Source organism: Biomphalaria glabrata, chromosome 16 (genome assembly GCF_947242115.1).
Source record: "Biomphalaria glabrata chromosome 16, xgBioGlab47.1, whole genome shotgun sequence".
Lineage (NCBI taxonomy): Eukaryota > Metazoa > Mollusca > Gastropoda > Planorbidae > Biomphalaria > Biomphalaria glabrata.
Genome location: NC_074726.1, coordinates 22,206,777 through 22,227,722, shown reverse-complemented (window position 1 = coordinate 22,227,722; position 20,946 = coordinate 22,206,777). Strand labels below are relative to the sequence as shown.

The 20,946-nt window shown below is 35.3% G+C and overlaps 1 protein-coding gene across 5 annotated transcripts; it reads left to right on the top strand.

The window, feature by feature from the left end:
* Positions 1-1,932: 1,932 nt before the first annotated feature.
* LOC106067382 (uncharacterized) lies at positions 1,933-14,263 on the top strand. Of its 5 annotated transcripts, none has more exons than XM_056014400.1 (4): positions 1,933-2,090; positions 2,198-2,348; positions 3,395-3,473; positions 12,401-14,263. In XM_056014400.1, exons 3-4 carry the CDS (start codon positions 3,463-3,465, stop codon positions 13,086-13,088), a joined length of 699 nt encoding a protein of 232 aa, XP_055870375.1. In that variant the 5' UTR covers positions 1,933-2,090; positions 2,198-2,348; positions 3,395-3,462; the 3' UTR covers positions 13,089-14,263. The 5 variants fall into 5 exon arrangements, with proteins under 5 accessions (XP_055870375.1, XP_055870376.1, XP_055870379.1 ...); XM_056014401.1 differs by having other exon boundaries at positions 3,367-3,473; XM_056014404.1 differs by lacking the exon at positions 2,198-2,348 and having other exon boundaries at positions 1,960-2,090.
* The last annotated feature ends 6,683 nt before the right edge of the window (positions 14,264-20,946 follow it).

The following is a 20,946-nucleotide window of genomic DNA, read 5'->3' as shown; positions in this document are numbered from 1 at the left end:
CATAAACCTCTCCAGTTCATGTAAAACAGAAAAGCATGAAGAATGGAAGAATATGTAGATGGTTCCTGATACTGCAGAATTTCAAATTTGAAATAAAGGCAATAAGCGGAAGTATCAATATAGTGGCGGACATGTTGTCTCGAGTTACGTTGAGATAGGTGAAGGAGCATACAATTTGAATACAGTTGATTTTGTTTTAATTTAAGTAATCGATTTGGCTAGTAGTCATATGTAGATGGGTATTAGGTTGTGTTAAGGTATCTTTGAATAGGATATTTATGTTATAATATATATGCTATTGTGTTATTATTAGATTAGCTCATGTTGGTTATTTATTTCGGGTAGTATGTATGAATTGTATGTATGTTTGTATGAATAGAAAGGGCATTTATAAGGCGACGATGTAGTTACATCACGAAAAATAAGTTTTATAATTTATTCTTTGTATTTGATCATGACCATACATCAGTAAAGAGTTAGGTCGTGTGGGGACAAGTAAGTGGAGAGAGGAGATAAAATACACTTGTAAATGCCCGAAAGAACGTTAGGTGTATAGTGGGAGAACGAGTATTGATAAATGTCGATTTGTCATATTAGGTAAATTGTCTGTCCTGACTTGTGAGGGAAAGCGTTATAACCTCTGGAACGTGATGTGATGAAGTATAGATAGACACACCTAGAGTGTCAGCGCAAACGAACTATGTCTGCTGTCACCTATGGCACATCACATTGGACAGTATCACCCGGTGACACTTGAGGGAAATATGTGTTCAGAGGAACTTGATTGTGGACACAGGAAGAGAAGTTGAAATCACAATCAAGACTCAAGTTGTGTTGTCTTTTATGTTTCCTTACATTTTGGCCCTTGCACATTGTAAGACTAAGACAGTAGATTAAAAAATTGACAGACAATTTTTTTAGCGGGAGGGGGAGGAGTTGTTATGACATGATTAGGAATTAGTTATTTGTTTCGGGAATAGGGTAAAGTTTTACTTAGCGACGATGACGTAAAGTTGGTTAAAAAACAAGAACGCTCTAAGTGACGCTACAAAGAAGACGCTTCTTGTAGAGCAGTACAATAGATATACAGATTTACGGACATAGCTGACATCGGACGATTCCCTTCTTGATTATTAAATATATTTGTAGAACAACATCAGCGTCGACTACATATTTGATTGTTTCGGCCTTTCGCCGGTGTTACTGAAGTAGTTGAGTTCAGCGTTACTTCCAGTCAGATCTACACTAGATATCTTTCCAAGAATCAACACCGCGCGGAAGCCTTAACAACGTATTTGATACCGCTGTTATGCGGATAGGATTGTTTATTATTTCTTGACTTGTAGCACTAACAAGGAGTGCAGTATTATTATTATGTTGTAAAATAAACTTTATATTTGTCTGCTGAAACGGACTTAAGTCAGTTTATAGTATTTGCCTTGTCACGTGTCAAGAGTACTTCAGGAGGCAAGAACCCAGCATTAGACGACATTCGCAATCTGCAACGTTACACCATTTAACATCATTTAAAGGGAGACAACACCAAAGAGTGGACAAACCAGTCCCTAGAAGTGATTTTACGTAAGGCTAAAGACAAAAGAGGAATGTATGTTTATCATACACAAAGATTGGTGAAGGAAACAAATATTCATATAGTTAAGACGTGGGAGTGAACTAAAAGCAATAACTCCTTAACTGTCGACTATAAAAAAAAATACATATATTTTCTCCAAATAAAAAATAGCAAAATGCGAAAGTGATAGCATTACTTCATTTAAAACTATTCACATTTAAAAATAAAAAGGAATGTGCCATCATAAAAATAGACACATATTCATTCTATCGCTGACATTATTAGTAATCAGACTTGAAAAAACAACAACACGTCATCTTGGCCTATTTTCATCTCCCTGCAGCTGTTATTTGACAATGACAAAATATAATCTGCTTATTCCTTTTCCTAGAAAAAATTATCTCTAGGACAAAGTTTTTAGAAAGTGGTATAAAATATTTGAAGTCAAAGTTATAGTTCCTTTTAAGTTATCTATTTTTGAAAAGTTCATGTAGATTCTGGTCATTATGTACTTTTAGTAAGTAAACGTTTTTGATTATTCATACCATACGTCTTTTTTATTTTATTTTTATTCCTAGACATACAGAGATTTAAGAATGATGTCTCAATTGATTACATTTTTAGCTGCCCCCGAAAGGGGAAAAGACGAAATTAGTTGTGTGTGATTTGTCTGTTCGTCCGTCCGTCCTTCGGAAGTGCCGTAGATGAGAAGTAAGCGTTTGGAAGTCCCGTGTTCAAGTCCTGGTAAAGATTGCGAAACGGTTGTCAAAAAAATGTATGATTTCCTTACTTTAACTCTTTCTCTACGTAATTATTTTCCACTTTCTAGTGGAATTATTCATTTTCTCATTTGTATTTCACTATCCTGTTATGATTAAATTTAATTATAACTTTTTTTTATTAGTTATCAGACAATGTTATATTTGATACAAAATTATAGGTGAATGCATGCTCATTTTACCCAATACAAATTAAAGTTTATAAACCAAAAGTTAGTTTAATTTACGGAGCCAAATTAATGTTGTTATAGTCAATTAGGAGAGAAAGAGTTAAAGTATGAGTGAGTTTTTGTGTTTAAACTAAAAAATAGGAGTAACTGCTAAATAATCTGCCATCAACGGGCCGCATAATTTCAAAATTTAAACCGTACAAAGGACATTGCAAAGAAGTAGAACATTCTATTCTGAAGAGATCCACTTTTCAAAAAAATATATACCTGTTGCCTGCATTACTGTGATATACCAAATGTTTTCATGTCTCGTACGTATTTAATTCTACATATGGTCATATTGTAATGAAGTGTCTAATGTGTATACCTTTAATCTGCCCTCTAGCACCCAAGAAAAAACTTACAAATGAAGTCATGTATGTATGTGCCGAATATAAATAAAAAACCTTTTTTACTTTACTAACCTTCAATTTTATGTTTCAAAAGCATTTATACATACCTTCGTTCCATATATCTGCGAATTCAGTGGTCATGACTAACTTTATAATCCTATTCATTTAAGAATTAGGTAAACCCGTTTCTATTGTACTTTATATCCTATTCATCTATCGCTCCTTTCGTTTTTAATAGATATGAATGTATCGGCTTCGGGTAAACCCATTTTCGCAAAACGACTTTTATTTTCTTAGCGAAAAAGAGAATATTGAAAGAATCATTAGATAAGTTTAACATACATCTAAATCCAATCTACTAGATTAGTAAACACAAACTAAGGCCCGCAGGCAATGTGAGGCTAGTATATATATATATTTTTTTTATTTATATTTATATATTCAAATTACAGGGTCTTATGAGATAATTTCTATCAACAGAGCTTCAGCAGTAACGACATCAGAACAATAGATAGTGTTAACTCTAGTATCTTCCTCAGACAACAAAAATGTCTGCAAGGTAAGTTGTCAACACTTCCGATATAACGATGTGATTTAGTTCACTCTGTAATTCTGGACCCTAAAGCAAGTTAACATTTTTCGTAGCTTGATCCATAAATTTAGTGCAAAGCTTATATCAAGATACCATGTCTGTTTGTCTGAGAAAGAGTTTCAACACTTTTTTCTACCATAGTCATTATGCATAATGTTGAAACTTTGCACAACTATTCACTGGGATCAATAAAACAAACCACAAATTAGTTAATTTACTATTGGTATTAATGTATCCTCTATGATACCTACAAAGAAATGCAATTCAACAACTTCTAGAAATACATCTACATATTTACGAATTTGTCCTTTTGATACCTTTACACGTCATTTCTTCCACAACCATTCTTGAATAAAGTGGATCTTTACTAAATATTTATTTATTGTATCTAACAAAACAAAAACCAATGGGCAATGTTGAACTAATGCGTTTCGTTTCTTTGATTAAAAAGTAGAATCATAAATTGGACCGGAAGTGCATTTTTTCCTTATATATCTTTGCATTTTCAGTTCTTTTTAAAAATTTAAGACATTATTTTGCTATAATTTTAAGTGTGCCTGATAGAGAAAAAAAATTCTGCACAAAAATACGGGTAGTTGGGATCAAACCCGATAGAGGCTATAAAAAGAAAAGACCTGAAACTAGCGCGTGAAATTACTTTATTTAATGAGTCCTTTACCCAAGATCTATGTTGTTTTTTTAGGACTAGCTTATTTCAAGTACCCGGCATTTTCCGATACACAATTTCATACACAAAATAATTGTTGAAAAATTTTTTTTAGTGATTTTAAACTTTTAAAGATTAGTTAAAAAGGTGTTACTCTAATCAATTTTGAATATTAGTTTCTTATCAATGTTACTGTCTATTTTGTGTCTGTTCTAGTTTTTTAAATTTTTTCTTGAGTAAAGGGGTCGTGTTTTCTCCTAATAGGTATACCTGATTTCTCCAAGCAACTTTTGTAAAATATTGGTCCTAAATAATGCTATGTTTATAAACAAAAAATCGCATGACTGCATTAAGATGAATGTACGTGTTAGTTCAATATATTTTATATTACTAGGTAACTAAAAATAACTCCGTATAAATAGACATAATTTTCATATGGCAAGTTTTTGTTTCAATCCTTATTCTAAAAATGAATAATAAATAGAATATATACAGTAAAAATAATCACAAAGTATTTTTTTAATTTTAATAGTTTTGAAAGTCTAACTGATAAGATTACAAAGAGCGTTTGTGTTTTTGCAAATTTACACAAGGTACACTATGTGTCAGTCCATCTCTTCTAATTGTTTACAAATGAGTATAAAAATGTAGGCTTCGATATTTTTAGCTTGAATTTTAAAAAGTTACAAACTTCAAACAACTAATATATTCCATAAAACTTTGTATTTAAAAATAAATGTATCCAATGCTCGAGATCCTGCTTGTATACTTAGGCACGATGATTGAGATATACATATATTTTTGAGACGGTACGCACCGGTAGCCCTACGGGGTACCGGCACCTTTTTCAATGTGAGGAAAAAGTATTACTTACACTGAGTACCGACATCTATTTTTTTTTCAAAAAAAAAAAAAGCACTTTATAAATGTATACGGCTTACTTTCAGCCGACATGCCGTATTATTAACAACACCTATATGTTTTTCATAAGATAAGAGCCGTGGGGGTGTGAGGAAACTTCTCTCTGGGAAGAAACTGGTAGAAATCTGGAACACCAACATCAGCGTATTTTTGCTTCAGAACAGTGTCACACTGCAGGTCCAGTAGTTCCATCTGGACTTCCTCTGGAACTTTTTTCGCGTCAACTGCGAACGGAGTGGCAACAAAGAAAAACTGTGGTTCGAGAGCAGTGAATTGCTGAAAGCGGTGTTCAAAATCTTCCAGTAGTCTCCATCTTTCATTGCCATGAACAATGCTATTTCCCGTCTCAGTTCAAAAAATCTCCGCGGCACTTTTCCACGACTCAACCATCTGACTTCCGTATGATACAGCAACTCTCCGTATTCCGTTTCTAAATCAGCTAGAAATTACACAAACTGTCTGTGGTTGAGACCCCGTGCACGTATAAAGTTCACCGTCTTCACGACAACATCCATCACGTTCTTCGTTTGTAGACTTTTGCCACAGAGTGCTTCTTGGTGTATGGCTGCAAAAAGTCCCGCCAAGCTGAGCTGATACCGTTTCTCTACCATTAATCCAACAACACTAACCTTCGCTGAACACATTGCTGGTGCACCGTCCGTAGCCACTGAAACAAGTTTTTCCCACGGTAGCCCACACCTGTCAATACAAGCTTCCAGTTCTTGAAACACGTCACGTCCAGTCGTCGTTCCTTTCATGGCTAGTAAGTCCAATAGCTCTTCAACAATGTTCAAGTTTTCGTCGACCCCACGAATGAATACGGCACAGTATGCGGTGTCTGTTACACCAGTAAACTCGTCCAAAGTCTTTTGCAGCGGCAATCAGTTTCTGTTGAACATTTGTCTCTGACTCTGTGATCCTGCTTGCTACTATGTTTGCAGACAAACTTATGACTTCGAAGAGTTTCTTTTTCTCGGGGCAGATAATTTCACACGCCTGTAGCATACACTCTTTTACAAACTGGCCTTCAGTGAATGGTCGTGATGCCATCTCGCTAACAACAAAACTTGCCTTCACAGAGTTTTCGCTTGCAGTGGGCGGACACCTCATTTACTGATTTGTGCAGTTGTAAATCATTTCACGGCTTATATGTGGTCATTGTAAATTTTATCTAATTTTTTAAAATTCGCGGACTTGGCCGCGGGCCACTCAAATTTGTTTCGCGGGCCACTTGTGGCCCTCGGGACACGTGTTTGAGACCCCTGATCTAATATATCTTAGCTAATACATAGTTCATAGATTTTTTATTTCGTAAAAGATTAGAAAAAAAAGACTATTGAATACAAGCGGTTTTTTTTTTGTGATTCCATTGTTTTTATTTAAATTATTTTTTAGTTATTAGACAATCTTTTACTGGCCTGTGGGTCACGTTAAATGAACTTTTTTGAACACATATATTTTTCTACTTAATAAGAATACAAACGTATTATCGACTCCGCGCCATGTGTTAAGTTCTAATTCTATTCTACTTTTTTTCCGTGAAAAATATTATATTTCAATATTTCCTGGAAAATCAAGCGTCTATCTCATCAGAGTAGATACAATTTATGAACATTGAAAATATGAATATTTTTTAAAGAACGACATATTTTTGCACCAATGTGAGTGATTAAAATTTTATTTTGAGTTTGTTTTTTTTAACGTCACAAATAACTCCTATTAAATTCAGCCAAGTTATATAACATACAACAAAACACAAAACACATATAATGAGATTAAACTCTTTAAAACTCTTATTTAGCTTTTATTTTTAGTCATTTAATTTACTACCAAAAACACATTCATACGTTTCCCTTTCACTTATATCGCTATATAAGGAACATATAATGTTTATTTAATATGTATTAAAGTGAAAATAAAAAAAAAAACAAGACTACAAAGAGAGTTTGTGTGATAACACAAAATCAGACGCGGCCCCCACAAATTTTTGTTGGATCGCAAGGTATATTGAAGACATTTTATTTTGATTGTAAAAAGTAACAATATTTCAAAGATTCATTTGTCGTTGTAACAAATGTAGGCTTTTTTTTCTGTTGTACACGTTTTGAATGTTCCTTCAAAGTTAAAGAAAATGTACTTTCTTATCCGAACCTCCCGCTGGACGACGGCGGATGATAGAGAGCAGGATATGAATCCGAGACCGTCGAGATAATCAGTCCAGCGCGCTAACCTCAAATAACGAACTAATAGCCTATTATTAATAAAGCGATATATTACACATTACGGGATGACAACTACCGGATATATACACTGTGTCAGACGAGTGATTTTAGATAATCTTTTGGTATTGATTTATAAATTAGGGTTAGGGCTATCGGCATTTTCATTTAAATGAAACTAGAATTATGATGTAGATATACCTAAATTAAACTTTTGATAACTCTTAAGATCTATGTATATGTATATATATATATATATATATATATATATATATATATATCATGGGCGTAGCCAGGATTGTTTTCGGGGGGGGGGGGGGGAGGTTGGGGGGGGGAAACATACGCTGCGCTGGGGCAAGTGATGGTTTAGTATTGAAATCTCACCTAAAATAAACACAATCAAAGCAAAAAAGTTGTCACTAAAGTCCGTCTCCTAGTCAACCCCCCCCCCCCATGGCTACGCCCATGATATATATATATATATAACAGATCTAGATCTATAATATTTATTTGGAATAATAAAGATTATTTAGATAGGATTTGGAAAAAAAAGCCTAGATAATCTATCAATAGACTGAATGCATATTAAATTTTAAAACGAGTAGTAATTAGAATTATATATGTATTTATTTATTCTATATCATTCTTAACTAGATCTAGAAATTCGAGATCAAGAATCTATTATGATTTTAATTACAATATAAATTTAAATCTAGTTTCAAAAATCTAGATCTAGTGTATAACATCTAATTCTAATGTTGAAAAAAAAATTATATCTCGAGTAAAAAATCTAGATTATATCTAAATCAATCTAGTATTATATCTTTTTATACGATAATTTGACGAGGTTCAATAAACATTAACGCACCAATTTTTTTTTATGCATTTTTTTCTTAAAGATATAAATCCATATGACGTCAATGGAAAAAAAATCCACTACGTCACACGGCCTAGCTAGACTAAAAATGTCTTTAAAAATATGAGCAAGTTATTTAGGGTACATACACAATGGGCATGGAGCTTCTTTATTTAGCATTACATATAAAGAATCAATGCATAAGACGTCATAGGAAAAAAATCCTTACGTCACAATGGGCTAGTAACAAAAAATGTCTTTATTAACAACATATATATAACGAGGGCTCATAGAAACAATTGCACATATTTCTTCTAGAATTCATTTTACTATTTTAAACATTCATTTGGCATAATTTATTTTATATAACGATATCCGGAACAACTTAAAAGTTAGAGAAATATAAGTCAATATAAATATTTTCTTTTATCCTTTATATACTTTTTTACTTTAAAAAACCGGAACAACATATTATTGATCATGAGTTTTTGCAACGTTTAAGCATTAAATTTAAATGTAATGTAACTTAGAAGAGCAAAGAAATATTCGTTTGATTTTTTACAAATACATCTGGAACTATCTATTTAAGAAACTAAAATGTTTTGCAATGTTTTGGAAGGCACATAAAAGTTAAAATCATATCTTCAATAGCATTTAGAGTTGATTTTTTTCATCTAAACATTACGGACAGACCAAACGACAGACCAAACGTACAAAAATAATCGTCTTTTATTCTGATGGGGGCACTAAACAAAAAAATAAATAAATTCTGATTAGTTTAAAAATTTGAGGAAGCTGAATAGTAGCGCGACTTGTCACTTGTCACGCTACTGCACAAAAGTCGCTACATGAAAGTCCATTTTAAATAATGTGCGTGATATTTACATAGAAAGTGCATTCTTAGCCTTATTAAGCAAAAATAAATGTTTTCTTTTAATTTTAGCAGCTAGTTGACTAGAAAAAACACCTTTTATTAACATGTATATTTGTTGTGAACATTTCTTGGTGTGACAAGGTGGATTAAAAATTGGCCGTTTTAGGGTGTCTAGGGGCTTTCATATTTCGAGAACCCACACTTTACAATTAAACAGGTACAGCGTTAAAAATGTAGGAAACAAATACTATGTTAAGGTGTAAAATTATGTACAGGTTTATTTGACAAAGGAAACAATTTAAAAGGTGTAATGCTGTACAGTGGCTAGGATGGAGTCTAGTGTATTTACATATATAGATATATCATCATTAGATTTGAGAGCCAAGTGGTCTGAGTGTCATTAGGCTAGTTGCTTAGCTCTGAGTCCGGTGCTGCACTAATAAGACTAGTGTGGCTGGTGCTGACCCTGTCTGCTGGTGGTCTTGTGTTGTGGATCCAAGCTCCGGGTGCAGCCCATCAGTTCGTAGGGGCAGGGCTCAGCTGCAGCTACTGTAAGCGAGGCCAGTGACGAGTGAAGTGTGAGTAGGGCTGGTATCTGCAGATGTGGTGCCAACAAATCTGGTATCAGCGTTAGGTTGATAGGTCACCAAGTGAAAATTGCCTATAAATAAAATGTTTAAGTCGGTTAGCCCAAATTACACCACTGGGAGGTAGATGCCTTTCCGTGAAAGACATCTTCAGAATGATGTATAGAAACTATAAGTTAGTTTCACATATACCAAGGGGAGCTAACAAATAAATATTGCATCCCATCACGGGAGATAGCAATCATAATAAGTAAAAAAATCATACAGGTTAAATTCACCAGTCACAGTGAATGGTCATGACATAAATGAGATTAAAGTAGAAGGAGAGATCAACGACTGATACTCTCCCAAGCTTTCACATAAGTAAACATAGAGTATAAGTAAATAAACATAATTTTACCGAAGTAGTATATTCTGCATGGGCGTAGCCAGGATTTTTTTTCGGGGCGGGGGGGGGGGGGTTGGGGGGGATTTTTTCTCTCCCCCCGACCTCCCCCCCACGAAAAAAAATTTTTATATGTATTTATGTGTGTGTGTGTACATAATCTTTATTACATTCCGACCCTTTATTCTTTTTTAAAGACGTTTATTGTGCCCTAGAATAGGTTCTTCCATGAGTTAGTTGAAAAAATTGTAGATTCCCCGCCATTACTAGCAAGGGGGTCTGGGAGAGCGATAGGAGCTCCCCCAGTTCGGGGCGAAGCCCCGCCGCCAAGCACTATTTCTGGTATTGAAAGCCAACAAAATGCATATTCTGAGGTATCTACAGTGCATTTTCTTGCTATTAAAAAGTTTTATTTCAAAAACCTAATGTGCTATTCTTACTGACTTAGACCCTCCCGCGCCGATCGGAGCATTTGCCGTCAAGCCGTTTCCATAAAAAAGTGCAGTGAATAGTGATCTGCCGAAATTGAAAAACACAAAATGTGGCTTAATGAAGATGGCTAAGACAGATTTTAGGAGTCAGTTATGGAGATCGAGTCTAAATCAAGGAAATCCTATGACGAGCTTGGAGTCGACCCCTTAGAAAGATTGTGAGAGAGCGTCGCATGAGGTTTGGCGGGAAATGTTCTTCGACAAAATGAATTACGCATAAGAAGAGTTGCAATGACATCCTAGTACAACTTGGCGACACACATTCATGGAGGTTCTCATGGCAGGTGGGAAGAGGCTTCAGACATTACCAGTGACAGATTTTTATGGAAACAGCTTGACGTCAAATGCTCCGAACGGCGCGGTAGGGTCTAAGTCAGTAAGAATAGCACATTAGGTTTTTGAAATAAAACTTTTTAATAGCAGGAAAATGCACTGTAGATACCACAGAATATGCATTTTGTTGGCTTTCAATACCAGAAATAGTGCTTGGCGGCGGGGCAAACGCGCTAGCGCTCCCCAGACCCCATTGCTAGTAATGGCAGGGAATCTACAATTTTATGGAAACAGCTTGACGGCAAATGCGCCAAATGGCGCGGGAAGGTCTAAGTCAGTAAGAATAGCACATTAGGTTTTTGAAATAAAACTTTTTATTAGCAGGAAAATGCACTGTAGATACCTCAGAATATGCATTTTGTTGGCTTTCAATATCAGAAATAGTGCTTGGCGGCGGAGTTTCGCCCCGCTCTGGGGGAGCGCTACCCCCTTGCTAGTATTCGCGGGGAAGCTACAATTTTTCCACTAACTCATGGAAGAACCTATTCTAGTGCACAATAAACGTCTTCCGTAAGAATGAAGAGTCAGAATGCAATAAAGATTATGTACACACACACACACATAAATACATATAAAAAAAAATCGCGGGGGGGGGGGGAGAAAAAAATCCCCCCAACCCCCCCCCCCCGAAAAAAAATCCTGGCTACGCCCATGGTTAACATAATGTAATATTTTAATTCTTTTTACATTCCTGTATTGTTTTAAAATTGGTGTATTTTTATGAAAAAATCTCTTGCATAATAAATTTAAAAAATTAAACGTTTTGCTTTTACAAAAGAGAAAGTATCCGTTGCACATAAACTTTGCAAGCCGAATTGCATGGTGAAATAATATTTTTTTTATTTCCCTTCTAGTTTTTGAGATCTGAGTGTGACAGACGAATAGATTGACAGACGGATATTTTTCACAAACCTAATAGGGGCTTTTTTCCTTACGGGGACCTCTCAAAACAGTTTTGTGTAGTTTTTTTTTTATTATTATTATTATTATATTATAGCACACTCAATCAATCATTAGTTGACTATCTTTGTAACAAAGCAATGTATTGGGAAATGGAGAAGACAGAGGTCAGTAGTTCATGTGATCACATCTGTGATATATAAAGGAAACAAAGCTGCTGGTTGTCTTGGGGGAAATGAGACATAATGACAAATAAAAGACAGTAAATGTGATTAGGAGCTATGGACCTCTTAGACCCGCATACATTAAAATTCATAATAGTCGCCCAAAGAATAATATTAAGTGTCATTTTAAGACGTTACATATTTAATGAAATATTATACTGGCAAATGAGCAGCATGCAGAAAATGCATCAACTAAACATTCTTCTCAAAATGTTAGATAGATAGATAGATACAGAGATAGATAGATACATAGATACATAGATTGTTTGATAGATTGATTGATAGGTTCATAGATAGATAGATAGGCGTAAAAAAAATAATATATATTATTTTTACTCAATTACTTTGCACAAAATCTATTTCTATTCAATGAAGATAGAAAATCAGAAGATTTTTTTTAAATTGCCCAAACGTTTAATCCACATTATTTTTTACAGGAATATGTCAGAAATAACTATAGCACTAGTTGGTAAAACTGGTCATGGGAAATCCAGCACTGGAAACACCATTTTACGACGAGAAGCGTTTGAAAGAGATTCAAGTATGGGAGACGGAACAGAGCTTTTAGAGTTAAAACGTGATACATTTGATGGCTATAAACTGAAAGTTTATGATCTCCCTGGATTAGAAGCAGTTCATCTTTCTCAAGAACATATAATACGTCAATTACATTCTTTGATGGATTCCGCTAAAAGCATTCACCTCTTTGTCTTCGTTTTTAATTATACATGTCGTTTCAGCACCGAAGAAGCAAAAGCATTTTATGAGCTTCAGAAAGTTTTCGGCAATGAGTTTCTTAGAAAGCACGGCATGATCGTGGTAACGCATGGGGACAATTGCAGTAAAAATGCTTTAGAATCGAGGTTGTCACCTGAACAAGCTTTTAGTCTCTGGTGTGAGCATTCTGGAGAAAATTTCAAAGGTTTAATTAAAATGGTTGATGATAGAATGTTGCTTGTTTACAACTTTGGGACTTTTGAAAATGACAATGATAGAATGATTTCGTCCAAACGGTTACATGAAATAGCCATACAGATGTTTCAAAAGGGAAAACCTTATACAAAACAAGAGTTTGACAGAATCAATACCAAGAACAACAGCAAAGGCACATGCACAATTTTATAATTAGATCATACAGTCACACAAAAGCAAAAGATTTAGAATGTAAAAAGTAGAAACCACAACAAACAAACGTTTTTTTTTTCTGATCTTATCCTAGTTTTATACCCTGTTGATGTTCCAATGTATCCCGTGCATGATTCAATATATCATGTGCATGTTTCACTATATCATGTTCATATTTAAATAGATCCTGTTCATGTTTCAATGTACCCTGTCCGTGTATACTGTCCATGTTTCATTGTATTCTGTTCATGTTTCAATGTATCCTGTCCGTGTATACTGTCCATGTTTCAATGTATTCTGTTCATGTTTCAATGTATCCTGTTCATGTTTCAATGTATTCTGTTCATGTTTCAATGTATCCTGTCCGTGTATACTCTCCATGTTTCAATGTATTCTGTGCATGTTTCAATATATCCTGTTCATGTTTCATTATATTTTATTTGTATAAAGTGTGTGTATATGTGTGTGTTTCTGTTGTGACAGTAAGAAGAAATCAACGATGTGGATGATGTAAGATAAATGACACTGTCGTAAGCTGACAACTTCCAAATGCAGGAGTGAAAAGATTTGTTTTTTTTTCAATGTGTTAGAAATTGTATTAAAATATTATTATATATAATTTCTAAAAAAAATTGATTTGATTTTCTCTAATTGGCACATCGGCACAGTATTTTTTTCAAAAACTACTACATTTATTTCATATCATCAGAAAAAATGTCTGCATCTATATTGTTAAAAATGTTTTAGTGTTTTTTCATAAAGACATTTTTGAGTTATTTTAAGTTTAATAATTTAAGATATAATACGCCTACAACGGTTAAAGTGTCTACTTAAAGGATAAGTACTATGTAATGTATGAAGTTCTTGTGTGCCCTGGATTAGATTGCAGCTGGGACTGCGTAGCGACGTCAATATAATACAGGTGAGAGATAGAGAAGTCAATACTCTTAATTTATGTGTTTTTTTTTTAATTTAAAAAAGGAGTTTGATCTTATTATTTACTTTTGTTTTGTATTTAAAAATTTGTTTTATGTGATAGGCTTTGATCTTGTACTTATTGATTTCTGTCAGACTTCGACAGACTACTCCGTAGTCCGTAGATGTCTAAGTTTCTTTTATAGGTGTATAAGATGCGTTTAACTAAAAGCATTATAAAATAAATGCTGAAAAAGGTCTTAGACTCTTGTTGTAAACTGAAGTTCGCTGGATTTCGAACAGGGGTTTGTTAATTGCTATGGCTTGTTTTTTTTAAGCTCTTGAATACTTTTTTTTTTTTGAGAAACGGGAAGATTCAACGGTTGGCGATGACTTAAAGCAGGCTAAAAAAAATTGTTTTACATGGTATGCATCTAACGCAAATGAATGAAACGAAACTTCGACTGCTTGGAAAGAAATGTACTTTCATTGATTATATCATTTTCTCTTTTATCGAGATATTAAATCTATTTTAAAGAGTTTTACAATCTCACATAACAATCTGCCCAAGGACACCGATATCTATGCAATTCACATAACAATGCTCTATGAAGAAATTAAGATTCTCTTCTAAAATAATAAAAAAAAGTATAAATGACAATTATTAAACATCTATTACTGACGTTCAAATTGAGTTGCATAAAAAAATAGATTTACAAAACTATGTCTTCAGTAAAAAGAATGTAAACATAGGAGGCACACAGTGGAGTAGCTAGGGTGGGGGAGTGGGGGAATTTGAAAATCCCCCGGGCACCCTTTTTAAAAGGGGGGGGGCAAATTAGTGCTTTTTTAATTAATTAAATTAAATATTACGCAAAATGCAGCGGACCCCAAAATATCAAGCCCCCCTGCCCCCTAAACGATGGAAATTCCTAGCTACGCCCCTGGAGGCACAACAGAGATGTGGCTGCAATTAAATGTTTCAGTAAAATTCCAAAACTGTGGTCGAAATTGGAATTATGTTTTAGCTTTTCAATAAACATACATGGTTAACCTAGATTTAGTGCGCTGTGACGAACCGTTTTAGCTCACTCAAGATATCACTCAGGTCTAAGCATTTAATTAATTTTTTTACTCGCTATTAATCATCAATTGCACTAATTTAGCGATCAAGCGCTAAAAACACAGCCACCACCCCTTCAATCCAACCCCACCCCCTTTGGCATCGATGTCACATTTTACTATCCCCACATTGACACGTGTCGCACTAGACTCTTGACAAGAGTACACTCCCATCTATCGTGGCAAACATCCGTTGACCCCCCCCCCCTTCCGGGAGCGGCTGGTCACTTCAAAGTGCACATTCAACCCAACGCCTCGGGCAACGCTGTTCGTCTAGCACTAGCCATTATCAAGGTATAATCTCCTTTGATCCAGCCGAGCTCTGATACCCCCCTCCTCCTTTCTATCCTCTGACCACCTGGCGAACTCCCTGGACTTTCAACTCGCGCCTTCGCGCGGTGTCTATCTCCCGGAAACGCCGCCACGGTCAAACGAGGATCTCTTTGTCAAAGACGCCAGATAGTCTAGACCACCTTTGCACTTATCTCCCGCCACTCACCCCCCCCCCTTTTCTATCCACGTTTATATGGACAAACTTCATCGTCCGATCTCATTCACGCTGGAGAGCCCACAGGGAGCACATCTATCTCTTGCTTAAGCTCTAGACTATTTTCATTCCCTTATTTCACTTTGGATTGGTGGTATGTAACTTAGTAAAGTGCTTGAGAACCATTTTATTTAGTAATGTATATATATTTGTGCATTTATTACTACATTATTTGTGTATATATTTATGCATTCTTATCATGGATAATGTAAGTAGATTACTGTATACTTATATTTTATATCATGACTTTGTGGCTAAATGTTCAAGCCATCTGGACTAGATTGTATTAACAATTCTTACCAGATGTATTTAGCTCTTTAACTATTATTAATTTAACTCGGATATATTAGTGCTCGGCACGAGCCCTCAATATATTATCATTGATTAATTCCTTGGCATGGAATTATCAAGACACTTATGTAAACATGTCTTATTACTGAGTATGTATCTACTTATGCTCTATGTTTACTTATGTGGGAACATGGGCGAGTATCAGACGTTGATCTCTCCTTCCCCTTTCATCTCATCTATCTTAGTGATGTATGTACTTGCTTTTCACCGTGATTGGTGAGCGTCACTTATATTTCATATCATTTATTATTATTGTTATCTCCCTTGACGGAACACTATATTCATTTGTTAGGTCCCTTTGATAATTATGAAACTAGCTTATAGTTTCTATACATCATTCTGAAGATGTCCTACACGGAAAGGCTTCTACCACCCAGTGTTATCATTAGGGCTAAGCCGATTATCACATCATATCGTTGCAGCTTTTATCTATAGGCTACATCTGCCTGAAATCTTAGCAACCTAAAGCTGATAACAGATTTGTTGGCACCAGATCTGTAGACATAAGTCCTACTCATCCTTCAAGAGTCCAAGTAACAACGCTAGCCACAGACTCGTCACTGGCTTAACTGATTAGTAGACGCAGCTTAGCTCTGCAACCATACAAAGTTGGACTGCAACCGGAGCCTGGATCCACTACGCCAGCCCACCAGCAGACAGCATCAGTACCAGCCACACGCCACGCGTCTCACCAGTGCAGCACCGGACTAAAGCTAAGCAACCAGCCTAATGACACTCAGACCACTTGGTTCTAATATCTGATGATGATAGTCTTATATATGTAAATAAGCTAGATCCCATACTAGCAACTGTACAGCATTTCACCTTTCATTATCTTATTTTGTATAATAAACTGTACATATTTTACATCTAAATATAGTATTTGTTGCCTGCATCATAACGCTGTGCTTGTAGTTTATATGTGCAAGTAAGGATTCTCAAACTATAAAATCCCCTAGACACCCAAAACGGCCAAATCTTAATCCGACTTGTCACATGCGTAACAAAGTTAATGAGTAAGCAAAGAAATAGACTGGATGTAGCAAATAGAGGAGACCTTCGCCTTGCCTAGGCAAACTTAAAGCTTGAAATTTCTAATATAGTCAGACTGCAGGAGGCACAAGGTTACCATTAGTTTAATTTCATTTTGTAGTGAATTCAGCAATAATAATATTTATATTAAAAAATAAAACTAAATTTACAATTAAACCTAAAAACAGTAGGCTCTAATATTCAAAAATTTAAACGGAGACAATTCTTAGAATTTGAAAGAAAGTCTTTACAATTAATTTTTGTGTTTAATCACTGCAAATTATTTGACATATTTTTGGCATAATTATAATATTGGCTGTTTTTGCCTTTAATTCCAAAGATTACGGCTGAGTGCAGACCCAACTGCGACCTACATATTTTCCCGCCTTGAATTTTCGCGAGTTGTTTGAAATGTTTGTTCTGAGTCAAATAGCCCGCATTTTCACTGGGGGAAGGGCGCTATTTCCTTTTATTTGTAGGGTGAAGGCACAAAGGGCTGACTAATAGAGGTATTCTGGAGTGTGTGTGTTTCCTAGGCGGCAGTGAGAAGAGGTTTAGCGATTGATTGGTGCTTATGCAGTGACAATGATGAAATTAACGTACCTAGTGCAATTAGAAACGATCTTAAGACACGAAAGAGTAAAGATTTTTTTTGTTTTGTTGTGAGCTAGATTTTGTTTAAATATCAGTTTCTTACATTACTAGATAAGAGAAACATTCATATATATGTTACCCTATCGGGCCAAGTAAAACAATGGACGTGCGGAATACGAGGCCATCATCATTTCACATACCCGGGTGGTGAAACACTGCCTTACTATGTTTTATTTCAAGTCATCGTTTAAGTGACTTGTACTTTGAATTATTTACTTTGTATTAAACTCAAGAAAAATATTCAGCGCTGAGTTGCTTCATTTGTTGGATACATTTGTAGGCAACTCTGAATCCGTGTATGTCAGATGATTGTGGATACAATGCACATCTCTCCAAAATACAATCGTGATCATTTTTATGAAAGTTTACGGAACGTTGAAAACGTCCCTTTGTCAATGGCTTTTGTATTTCGAGCTTTTTTTTCGGATTATGCTTTAACTTTAAAAAAGTTAACATATCCACGTCCAGACCATGTAACACTGTTGAGCAGTCAAAGTTATCGAGAAATAGTATATAGATCATGATCATTTACACTGTTCATTGTAATATACCTGCCGCGGCTCATGAACTATAAATTTACCGTCGCACATACAGGAGGATAAGCGAGTAGTCAGAACGAGATAAGTTTTGAATGTTGATCTCAAAGACTCAAGATCTCAGATTTCTGAATGCACGTAACTACGGAATTGTTCCTAGTCAATCATTCAAAGTTGTACTTGAGGAATACAACAACTGTGCGAATATGAAAGGAAAAAATGGAATGGTCTACAAAAAAAGGGCACTTTTGGTCCAGCTCAGTCTTAAGGAATTTTTTTTTATCTAGAAAAAAGGGGGGCTGGGAGGAGGTATTTTTTAATTTCGCACGCAGGCGGCCACAACCCTCGCGGCGGCCCTGGTGGTAGGATTATGAAATCTAACAATTTGAAAGCTAATAATATTTTCATATAAAAAAAACTAACATTCTGTTAGCCAATGAACTTACTCGCGCGAAGCAGGACGTTTTGACGCCGCCGTTTTGGCGCCGCCGTTTTGGCCCGGCCGTTTTGGCGCGAAGGTCGTTTTGGCGCGAGCCGTTTTGGCGACGGGACGTTTTGGCGCGAAATAGCCTACATTATGTACGTTTATTGTATTATTTCTTTTAAAAGAATTATTCATATCTATGTTTTGTATGAGTATTTGTGTTAACACATATTTTTCACGTACTAAATGTAAATGTGTGTTTGTTTTTCACATCATTTTCTTTAATAAACATTTTGGCTTGTGTAAATGTGTTTATTAAGAGGCACACTTTTATTTTCAAAAAAGTTTTTTCAGAAATTATTTTAAAATTAAAAACAAAAATCGCGTGAGAGAGGGGAGGGGTGGAGGAAAGAGTATATACAAGGAGTGAAATGTGAGCAGAAGAGAGGGGGCGGGATAGGTGTCACATGTAAAGACCATTCCTAAGGAGATAATCGCCAGACGCATGACGCCAACGACCAGTGCTCAGTGCTGGTCTTGTCTTCATTTGTTTAACTAACCTGCGTCAATGCGAGATGTGTCACCCAAATCACCCCTACCCAATTTTTCAAAATAAATCTTTTCACGTTAAGGTTTGTACTGACCACATTCCGTGTCTTGATCTTTAGGCCTACTATGTGTGGAGTTATTGTCGTCATCCAGCGCAGGGGCGGACTGGGTGTCAAAATCGTCCCGGGCATTTCTATAAAATTCGGCCCACAAATTCTCTATTATGTGATGGGCATCCATTTCTAGGTGTATTGGTCCTTAAAAATCATTATTAAGTTTGATAATGTATCGATATTCATGCATACAGTGAACTCTATATCTTTATAAGCAATATAGCGTCTTTTTAAATCAGCAATTATGTAGGGCCTAAAAAGATGAAGCCTACTAGTAGCACTGTCTACATTCTACTTTTTTTTTCTTCGGAAAATGTGTTCGATTAAAAGAGTATTACACTGTAATGCCTATGAAAGACTTTTTTAAACACGACGCTCAGAGGGCCTTTTATAATAATAATAATATAAGAAGAATATTATAAAACCTTTAACAACTTGATATGTGCCATAGTGACTTCGATCAGGCCATTTCGGTGGTCCTACCGGCCCATTTGGGTACCGGCCCACCGGGCATTTGGCCAAATGCCCATATAGCCAGTCCACCCCTGATTCAGCGTAATAGAGTTTTAGATGTTAACATGGATTTTGTTATATTAAAGTGTGACACTTAGCTAGTTCGTATCTTACACTAATGTCAAATAAAAAAAAATCTTTTGGAAAGAAATCCAAAAATGTCATCCAGTGCGATTAGCCTGTCATTACCATTCAGGAATCTGACTTATTATAGGCCTATATTCATGATATAAGCAAAACCTTTATAATTAAAAAAAAACAAACAATTCACTGAACGGTGTTAGAATTCATACTATACATTCAATATTATGGTAGAGTGAAATAAACATTGTTATAAAAGCTACGAGCTTATTAAATTATCGTCAAATGATATCTCGCGCCAAAACGTCCCGTCGCCAAAACGGCGGCGCCAAAACGTCTCGTACCGTACTTGCGACTTCTTTTCAGGCCCACCTCTTGTGGTATTCGCTCGAGACCATCACATACAAGAGAAATAGTACCACTAAACTTCATTACAGTTCAAGTGATTCTGCTATCTCAATATTTTTTTAACTAGGCCCATTTAAATTCATTTTATAAGCACGAAAACTAAGGGTATTATTGTTCTCCTCATCACTGCCTTACAACAATGCAATGACATAAACACCTGTCGGCAGATTGAAAAGAATTGTATTTACACTTTTAAGGGATTTTCCACCTTTACGGAATCAGCAACCAACAACACACACCATTTATTCTTGTCAGAGATCAACGCCCCTTCCAATATATCACTCTTTAACACAGAAGCAGTTTATTTATTTTCTGTCGCAATTCCGCTTGGGCGACGCACAAAAGATCTATTATCTATTGTCAGTCTGTAATAAGAATATCAACAGTGAACAATTCTCTGATATATTTGATGATCTGCAAGGTGATCTACCTCGTGTTGTACACATAAAAGTGAATCCTGACATGAAAAAGGTTTTTTCTCCATCTGGTCGTGTACCTTTAGATATGTTGATATGATTTGGAACTGCTAATAGAAAAAGAAGCCACTGAGCGTGTTGATAAATCGACTGACTTGGTCAATCAAATGGTGATTCAAACTTTAAAAAATCTGGAA